Source organism: Myotis davidii, unplaced genomic scaffold, assembly GCF_000327345.1.
Source record: "Myotis davidii unplaced genomic scaffold, ASM32734v1 scaffold32, whole genome shotgun sequence".
Classification (NCBI taxonomy): domain Eukaryota; kingdom Metazoa; phylum Chordata; class Mammalia; order Chiroptera; family Vespertilionidae; genus Myotis; species Myotis davidii.
In genome coordinates, this window is record NW_006286587.1 from 1199961 (window position 1) to 1210124 (window position 10164).

Consider the following 10164-nt stretch of genomic DNA (forward strand, 5'->3'; position numbering starts at 1 on the left):
ATAGATAGATAGATAGATAGATACTTGTATATATGTACATCTACACATATATACACACGTACACATATATATATATATATATATACACGAAATAGAAGAATTATGGTCACACATTTGTTAGAAATCTGTATTAAGAATATGTACACATCGAAGAGTTTGGGAGGTAATAGTGGACATGCAGAAACTTAAAAAAAGCAATATATTAGAGTAGTGGGATAAGTTTTTTTTTTCTTTGATATGTTTAAAGTTGAAGTAAGTAGTTAAACAATTGCATGGGTTCCTGAGGTCTCAGAGAGGGCTGTGACTCTATATGCATGCCCACAGTATTTCTTGTAACTGACAGCCCCTATAGGATTGGATGTCCAGATGGAGACAGACCTTTCTCCTCTGTCTCCCTGTAGTCAGGCTGAGTAAGGGAAAGTGCAAGGGGAGGACTGAGAAGAGACCCAAAGGTAGGCTGATCAACCATGTGGTCTACCCAGGACTGAGGTATTTCCAGAATGTGGAACTCTCAGCACTAAAACCAGGAGGGTAAATGGGGACAAGCTGGTCATCCTATCTGGAAGGTTTCTGTCTGTACTTCTTTGGAGCTTGAAGCAGCTACGCAAACCTTTTTGTTGTTGAGGACTCAGAACCTAGGGGTGGGGAAGTGTGGAGGGATAATTTTGAAGAGAGTAAGGTGACCATGACACTTACTGAACACCTCAGCACCCATCTTCCTTTGGCCTACAAAGAACTTGCCATAGCTGAGTAGTCTCACGAAAATGTAATGGAAAGTAATTCTGGCAGTTTAAAGACTAGGCTCAAACAGGTTACTGAGGGGGGGAAATGAAAAAGAAAAGATTACCTGTCAAATAAGAGAAAAGCATTTAACCTCAAAGAGTGGGTGGAATACCAATGCACTGAGCAATTTTATAAATGGGCACTTCAGCTTTTAAAGAAGTACAATGCTTCTTATAATTTCAAAATTGAGTTACTTGTCCATCCATGAAAATACTGACTTATGTGAATTCTTCTTAGAGCAGGTTAAACTGAAAGACAGCTGTCCCAGCCTATCCCACACAGACACCCACCAGTAAGAGGTACACAAGGAGATCAGAACAGGTGTGGGCCCAAAAGAAGCCTGCAATCTTACACACCTGGAGCCAATTCACCCTTCAAAGGTTTAATATGTGCAAGGCATTATGCTAAGCAAAAGACAGTTTTTAAAAATTCATAGGTTCAAAGCAAGACAGAGTTGGGTATAGTTTTTACTTTAAAGAGTCCCACAGACTCTTTAAGGACATGGACAAGTTCTAATACCATTTACTCAGTGCCTTAATAGTAGTGTCAGCAAAATTCTGTGGGAAACCAGATGAACCTTAACTCCATCCCTCTACTCAGGCCTTATTCCATGTGTTCTTGCCTCTCTACAAAATTCTCAACTTATCTCTGACTACTAGTCCCTTTCCTCAACATGGAAACAACATTCAAGTCTCTTCTGCCCTTAACAGCCCATCAAAAAACCCTGTCTTGTCCAGCTGGTGTGGTTCAGTGGTCCAGCATTAACCTATGAACCAGAAGGTTGTGGTTCGATTACCCGGCAGGCCATATGCTGGGGGTGTGGTATCGATCCCCAGTGTGAGGCGTACAAGAGGCAGCCGATAGATGATTCTCATCATTGATGTTTCTATCTCTCTGAAATCAATAAAAATATATTAAAAAACAAACAAACAAACAAAAAACCCTGCCTTGGTGCTGTGTCTTTTTTAGGGATGCCAACTTAGCAAATATAAATTTTAAAGGATGAATATTAACATTTTTATTTACCAAATTTCAGTGATTTAAAAATATTTAAAAACTTTATGGTGAACTGAGCATTTTCTTATCTAGCCAATGGGAAAATAAATAAATTATTACCTTTAAAAATACGTATTTTTAATTTAACCATCAGTATTTCAGTTTTGAATATATTTGCATACATTGATCCAGCTATTCTATTCTGGCAGTCTATCTGATGGAAATAAAAATTGCCCCCAAAATCCCCTAAAGAGCCCTAGGTGGTTTGGCTCAGTGATAAAGCTTCGGCCTGCAAACTGGAGGGTCCCAGGTTCAATTCCAGTCAAGCACACATGCCTGGGTTGCAGGATCGATCCCCAGTAGGGGGCGTGCAGGAGGCAGCCGATCAATGAGTCTCTCTCATCATTGATGTTTCTACTTCTCTCTCCTCCCTTCCTCTCTGAAATCAATAAAGAAATATATTTAAAACAAAACAAAAACAACAACAAAAAACCCCACAGCTAATAAACTTAATGGTGAAAGACTGAAAGCATTCCCTCTAAGATCAGGACAAGACAAAGATGCCCACCTTCACCAATTCTGTTCAATTCTATACTGTAAGTTCTAGGCAACTAAATAAGTAAATGGGAACCCAAAGTGGAACAGAAGAAGAAAAACCATCTCTATCCATAAATGATATAATCCTATATATAGAAAACACACATACAAAAACTATTACTTCTAATAAAAGAATTATGCAAAAGTGCAGGGTAAATCAAGTTGTATTTCTATACATTAACAAGGAGAAATTTGTAAAGGAAGTTAAAACAATCCCATTTACAACAGCATCAAAAAATAAAGTATTTTGGGAATAAATTTAACTGAGGAGGTGTAAGACTTGTACACTGAAAACTATAAAATGTTGATGGAAGAAATTAAAGACGACCATTTCTGGCCAGCGTGGCTCAGTGGTTGAGCATTGAGCTATGAACCAGGAGGTCACAGTTCAATTCTGGTCAGGGCACAATTCCCAGTGAGGGACATGCAGGAGGCAGCCAATCAATGATTCTCTCTCATCATTGATGTTTCTATCTCTCCCTCTCCCTTCCTCTCTGAAAAAAAAAAAAAAAAAAAAAGAATGACCTAAATAAATGGAAAGACATTCTGTGTTTACGGACTGGTGACTTAATATTGTTAAGACTGAAAGATGCTGCCCTGACTGAATGGCTCTGTTGGATGGAGAATCATCGTGTACACCAAAAGGTTTCGGGTTTGACTCCCACCCAGGTACTCATCCAGGTTGATCCCTGGTTGGGGCACCTATGTGAGGCAACTGATTCCTGTGGTGTTTGTTTGTTTGTTTTTCTCTCTCTCTCCTCTTTTCTCTCTAAAATAAATAAAAACATATCCTTAGGTGAGGATAAAAAAAATATATTGAGCCCTAACCAGTTTGGCTCAGTGAACAGAGCGACGGCCTGCGGAATGAAGGGGCCCAGGTTCAATTCTGGTCAAGGGCATGTACCTTGGTTGCGGGCACATCCCCAGTAAGGGGTGTGCAGGAGGCAGCTGATCGATGTTTTTCTCTCATCGATGTTTCTAACTCTCTATTCCTCTCCCTTCCTCTCTGTAAAAAATCAATAAAATATATATATATTTTTAAAAAGATTGAAGGATGCTAAATACCAATAGTCACCAGGGAAATACAAATCAAAACCACTTCAGAACTACCAGAATATTTTAAAAAATACAGAAAATAGCAAGTGCAAGTGTTAGCAAAACTGGAACCCTAGTACACTGCTGTTGAGAATTTAAAATGGTACAGCCACTGTAGGAAAGTTAAATATAGAATTAACATATGACCCAGCAATTTCATCCCTACGTAAAAATACCCAAATGTACTGAAAACAGGTGTTCAAACAAAACCTTGCACATATTCACAGCAACACTATTTATAATAGCCAAAACAATCCAGTGCCCATCAACGGATGGATATGGTATATCCACCCAATGGAAAATTATTCAGCCATAGAAAAGACTAAAGTACTGGTATATGCTATAACATGGATGGACCTTGAAAACATTATGCTACATAAAAGAAGGCAGACCAAAAAAAAAGGTACATATTATATAATTCCATTTTTAAAAATATTCAAAATAGGTAAACCCATAGACAGGAAGCAGATTAGTAGTTGCCAGGGTCTGGGGAAAGAGAATAATATAGAGTGACTGCTTAATGGGTATGGAATTTTCTTTTGGGGTGAAGAAAATGTTCCGGAACTAAATAGTGATGATTGGTTGCACAATATCAATGTACTAAAATATTACTGAATTGTATACTTTGTTTAAAATGGCCAATTTTATGTGTAATTTACCACAAAACATTATTCATTGCTTATCTGAAACCTAAATTTAACTGGGCAACCTGTATTTTATCCAGCAATCCCAGTCCTAGTCTAAATCCTGCTAAAGTTTTCATCTCCTCTTCAAAAATTTTCAAGGAATTGCTTCAACATTTGCAACCCAGCCCTTAACTCTCATTCAACAGGTGTGCAATCTGGTTTCTGCCGACAATTCAATTCAAACTGCTATTGTTAAGGTCATTGGTAATATCCTGGTTACCAAATTTATTGGTGAGTTTTCAGTTCTTGTCTTAATTGTTCTCTCTCCAGCAACTGACATACAAACCCTCTTTTTTTTATTAGTTAAGGTATTACAAATGTGTCCTCATCCCCCCATTAACACCCCCCCCCCCGCACACTCATGTTCCCATCCCCCTGTTGTCCATGTCCATTGGTTTGGCTTATATACATGTATACAAGTCCTTCGGTTGATCTCCAAACCCTTTTTATTTAGGATATATTTTCATTGACTTAAGAGAGAGGGAGAGGTAGAGAAACATCAATGTGAGAAACATCAATCAGTTTTCTCCCACACACACCTTGACCAGGGATCAAACCCACAACCTGGGTATGTGCCCACACTGGGAATTGAACGTACAACCTTTCAGTGTATGGGATGATGCTCCAACTAACCCACACAGCCAGGGCCAAACCCTCCTTTTAAAATAAATAAATAAGCCCTAACTGGTTTAGCTCAGTGGATAGAGTGTCGGCCTGCGGACTGAAGGGTCCCTGGTTCGATTCCGGTCAAGGGATCCTTTTTAAGAGAAATTCTCAGACTCCCCAATGTTTACAAACGTTACTTGTATTGCTACATACATACAATCATAAATTGGCTCTAATATAACCTGTGGCTTTAATACAACCAAACCTGAAGCCCCTTACCAGTGGTTTGCAAACTGTGGCTCGTTAGCCACATGAGGCTCTTTGGCCCCTTGAGTGTGGCTCTTCCACAAAATACCACGTGCGGGCGCACATGTACAAGTGCAATCGTGGCCCATGCGCAGAAGTCAGTATTTTGTGGAAGAGCCACACTCAAGGGGCCAAAGAGCTGCATGTGGCTCGTGAGCCGCAGTTTGCCGACCACTGCCTCAGACTGCTTCTGTTAAGGGCAGTAATAAGTTTCCTTCTCATCTGAGCTACTTGCCATGAAAAACACTCTGCCTGGTCATATTTGAGAACCTCTGATTCCACAGGCACTCAAATAATTCTAGTCTTCTAAGTTCAATTTTAGGGAGAAAATATTCCAGAGGTAAAAAAGAAGTCAAAATACAGAAGAGGGGGCTAAGAGGAAGATAGTAAGCTCACTAATTCTGAAATGGCTTTTTAAAGCACGAAGAATCGGCAACTAGGGACAACCAACCCAATCTAAACAAGAATAAGGACTTTAATTTTGAAGGGTGTGAAGAAAAAAACATGCATGCAGGGAAATCCTGAAATATAAGTGAAGTTATATAAGACTAGGGGCCCAGTGCAAGAAATTGTGCACCTTGAAAGGAACTGTGGGCCGTGAGGTTGTGGTGGGCACAGGGGCAGGTCTTGGCCCATCCTCTGCGCCCCCACCCGGCCCCTCCTCCTGCAATCCCCAGTCCTGTCTGCCGGTAGCCCCGCTTCAGCCACCACTGCTCCCATGTGCTGACGGCACCAGTCCCACTCACACCCACTGACAACACGGAGCCATTGGGGCCAGTGCAAGCAGCAGGTGCGAGCCATCAGCGGATGCAAGGCTGGAGCTATCAGCAGATGCAAGCAGCAGCTGCTGCCCCAATTGCCCCTCAGGAGCAGGGGAAGGTGATCGGGTGCGAGTAGCTGCTCCAGAGCCAGCAGCAGGTGCAAGAGGCAGATGCCAGCCCCGATTGCCCCTCAAGAGCAGGGGGAGGTGGGGAAGCTCTAAGGTGCAATCAGGGCCGGCAGCCGCCACTCGTACCCGCTGACGGCACCAAGTGATCAGGGCTGGCACCAGCAATAGGTGAAAGTGGGGCCAGTGTCGGCAGCAGGCCTGAGCATCCAGCAGGACCGCATCATGTGGGAACAAAGAATTTTCAGTAACCATCAGAGGCTCGTCCCAATGACAGCAACCGGTGTCCTGCCTTGGTCTGGCACCCCTGCTCACCTGTTCCACCATCCCGCTACAGCCGATGCCCACCATGTTCCACGACGGGTTGTTCTGCCATTCGGTCTATTTGCATATTAGGGTTTTATATATAGAGATTCTTATTTTATAGCAAAGTATATAAAAACCAATTTTTATTATTATTATTATTTAAATATTTTTATTGGTTTTAGAGAGGGTAAGGGAGAAGGAGAGAGCAAAACATCAATGAGAGAGAACCATCAATCGGCTTACTCCTGAACACCTCCTACTGGGAATCAAGCCGGCATCCCAGGCACTTGCCCTGATCGGGAATTGAACAAGTGGCCTCTAGGTGCATGGAATAATGCTCAACCAACTGAGCCACATCATCCAGGGCTGAGAACTAATTTTTAAAAATTGGCTTTAGATAATGTCTGACTATACTTTTATCCTAAATATTCAAAATAACTATGAGATAAGGCTGGTAAACAGAGAAAAATGAGAAATTGAAAATAGGACATTTTAAGACATTTGTTATTTACCTGCACAAATTAGGTTACAATTAATTCACAATAACATATACTACCTTTAATCTGCCATAGACAAGAACACAATTGGGTCTCCTCAACAGATAATTTTATTACAAACCTACATTCTGGCTTTTATAACTGTTTCACAATACCTAGTACAGTGTGTATCTACAGTATTTATATGCAGATATGCCCAAAGGTCCTTCAGAGAGCAGAGGTGAACACTTTCTCATGGAGGAACGCCAGCTTTTCAAAGCGAGTTCGTTTCAGTAGTGGGAGCCATTCCCAGTGGGATAACTCTACCACACGGTACCCAAGCCGATTCAGCTGCCGCCTCTTCATGTTGTGCAATCCAAGAAGATCTCTAGAACCATAGCAATACTGGTTCTTGTTTGTCAACTGAATAGCCAGCTTCACTTGTGGGGCCTGCATACAGGCTGGCGGGCATTGGCCAGCCATCTCCATAGCCCCCAATCTGTCTGCCACATTGTAAAGAGAGGCCTCTGAGGGCATGGCTGCCTTCTTCTCTAATTCCATGGGCTGTTGCCCAGTCTCTGACTCAATTTTCCCCTGGAGATGCCCTCCTGATTTCCCCTTAAGTAGCTGATGCATCAAATCATCTGTAAGACTGATTCCCACATGCTTGAGCCTTAATTTGGCTAATATATCTTCAGAGGGTATGGCTTCTCTGTTAAATGGCAATGGCTTCATATTAACATCAAGCTGGACCTCTAAGTCAGAAGATCGGGTATGGGGCAAAATCATATGGTGCTTAATGTACTGGGGCCCACCCAACATGGTCTCAAGTAAAAAGAGAGCTTCTAGGAATTCAGGTTTTGAGCACATATCCTTCCTAGCTGCATTCCACAGTATTTCTGACCCCTCTTGCTGAAGGTAAGAACTAAGACGGTTGCCTCTATAATCTGGACACTCAATGCCAACTGAACCATCAAGAGTATACAGCTCCTTAGTGAGTTCAAACTTAGTTCTCTCCCGAGCTAACCTGACAAACCCTGGACTCAAAGCAAAATTGATGAGCTCAATTGGAAAGTACTCAGAAAATGCCAGGCCCAACAGGCAAGTGAGCAGGTGTTCTGGGTATTGGTTGAACTCAGGCATCTTTCTGTGAATCTCATTTATCAGGCTAGAATAAAACTCTTCTGCATTGGGTGGCTTATAATTCAGAGTTCCAAATGACCACAGAAACTTGGCAACATCTTTACTTCGACAGTATGATACTCTAGGAGGCAAAGAAGCAGCCACAGCATTCATTACCCCTTCATCTAGGAAACGTAAGGCAGAGCAGGCAAGAGTCAAGTGCATGACACCCTGAACTCCGAGGGAAGGAATTCGTTGAGGAGCAATCTGCCCAAATTGCTTCATGAAATTTACATGATCCACATGAGTGAAACGGAACATTTTAAGAATGTTTACCAAGGCATAACTACTCAGGTGCTGCATATCAGCACACACCAAGTCTCCAATTTTCCGCATGACAAATTCTGAGAGACCACTACTTGATTTAAAGAACCCCAAACAGATTGCACCAGCCTCCTCTATATTGATAAAATCTATATACTTGAGGATCAATGATTCCAGTTTTTGCATTAGGTCCTGGGGTGCCTGACGACTTTCACCTATAATATAAATCAAATGAATCAGCTGAGACAAGGATAGGTCGTTCCAGTGCAAATTAAGGTAACTAAAAAAGATTTTTAAAAACCGAGGTACTCTGCGGCCCAAGTATCGCCAGAGATCAGCAACCATGAGTAGTTGATCCAGACTCATATCCCATACTTTATGGCAAAATCTGGTTTCATACACATCTAGCATTGCGTGGGAGTGAGGGATTCCTAAACTGACAAATGCTTTTAAAATATTGATCAGATCTAGGGTATCAAAGAGCTGTATGTTTTTCACACTCAGCTGGCAGAGTAATGCAAATTTGGCACTAGACAGCAAAACAGGATGTTGTTCTGCAGGCATAGAGCTCAGCTTACAGAAATAATCGGCAATGATTTTAGGCTGGAGATTATCTTGATAAACTGTGACTTTGTGCAAAATTAGTTCACCTTCTGAAACAGATAGGGGCTGACAAGGCTCAGATTTGTTATAGCTGTGAAGCTGGTACTCTGGTCTTAGCTGTAGGAAAACTCGGGGGTCTTCAAAGGAATCAAAAACTTCTATATCCTCTTCATCAACTTTCATGGCCCTAGGTGAGCCCAGTTTCCATGTGCTGGCTTTAGAGGCAGAAGCCCTGCTGAATTCCAAACCTAGGAGGGCACTGCTGGTTGTCAGGATCCCCTGAGAAGAGGAGGTGCTACAAATGTTCTCAACTTTTTTGGCAGGATGGCAGAGATTACTGTGTTCTGGAGGGTCCTGTCCCCTGTGCCGTGTGGAGCTTCCCATATTCCAATATGCCACACTTTGGGTTGCACTGTAGGCAAAAGGACTGCAAAATACTCGATTTCCTAATGGTTTTAATAACTTAAGAGTGGCTGCCATTCTGGTGTCAAGACTGATCGTTTTGGCAGTCAGAACACAATCCTCACAGGACTGACCGGGCAATTTCTTGTTTATATGGTGCTTGATTAGAGCTGGACAGGAAGGCGTTCCACAGAAACTGCCTGGAAATCTTCGGCATATCATAAGAGTCATGGATCACAAATGACTGGGCCAGAATTGGTGCCAGATACTGAAAAAAGGATAGATGAAGAATAAGTGGCTTCCACCTATCACAGTATCAACATTTACACATTATACATAATGGGCTAAAACTTTGCTGTCCACTTAAATACAACACTAGTGAATGCCCAAACCACAAGACAGCATACATCAAGGATAAACTCTGTGACTTGCATAAAGACACAAGAAAACCTCAAAACCAGGGTACTATTAGACAGTTCTCCAGAATGCTGCTCAGTCCAGACTTCCTTCTGTACTTCCTCTGACCTCTACACTTCCTTTATGGTAAATGTAGTGATGATCAGAGAAAAGAGAGTTGCTCTGCTAACTTCCAACAGGAAGAAAAGCTAATTTTCAAAAAGAAAACTGGAGCCCTAACTGGTTTGGCTTAGTGACAGAGTGTCAGACTACAAACTGAAGGGTTGGTCCCAGGTTCAATTCCGATCAAGGGTACTAACCTTGGTTGCAGGCTTAATCCCGGCCTGACTGGGGCCCATGTGGAAGGCAACCAATCACATAGGTGTTTCTGTCTGTCTCCTTCCCTTTCACTCTCTCTAAAAATCAATGGAAAATTATCCTTGGGTGAGGATTAATTTTTAAAAATTAAAAAAATAACAACTGGGAACAAAAGTGAGCAACCCATTCCATCTCTGTGATATCAATGAATAAAAGACCCATGGTGAGAATAAAAAAGTTGGTAAAAGCTGCTATGCATATA

The 10164-nt window shown here is 41.8% G+C and overlaps 2 protein-coding genes across 7 annotated transcripts in view; both read right to left on the minus strand.

Moving 5' to 3' along the window:
* UBOX5 (U-box domain containing 5) overlaps positions 1-10164 on the minus strand; it is a 71534-nt gene that overhangs the window by 49328 nt on the left and 12042 nt on the right. The window lies entirely within an intron of this gene.
* FASTKD5 (FAST kinase domains 5) overlaps positions 6523-10164 on the minus strand; it is a 15696-nt gene continuing 12054 nt past the window's right edge. For 2 of the 3 annotated variants that reach the window (XM_015560243.1, XM_006758032.2), the window contains one exon: positions 6523-9456. In XM_015560243.1, the coding sequence (XP_015415729.1) occupies positions 6966-9419 (2454 nt within the window). In that variant the 5' untranslated portion in view covers positions 9420-9456 and the 3' untranslated portion in view covers positions 6523-6965. Of the gene's footprint in view, positions 9457-9904; positions 9924-10164 lie in introns of those variants that run through there. The other variant, XM_015560244.1, reaches the window with a different exon arrangement.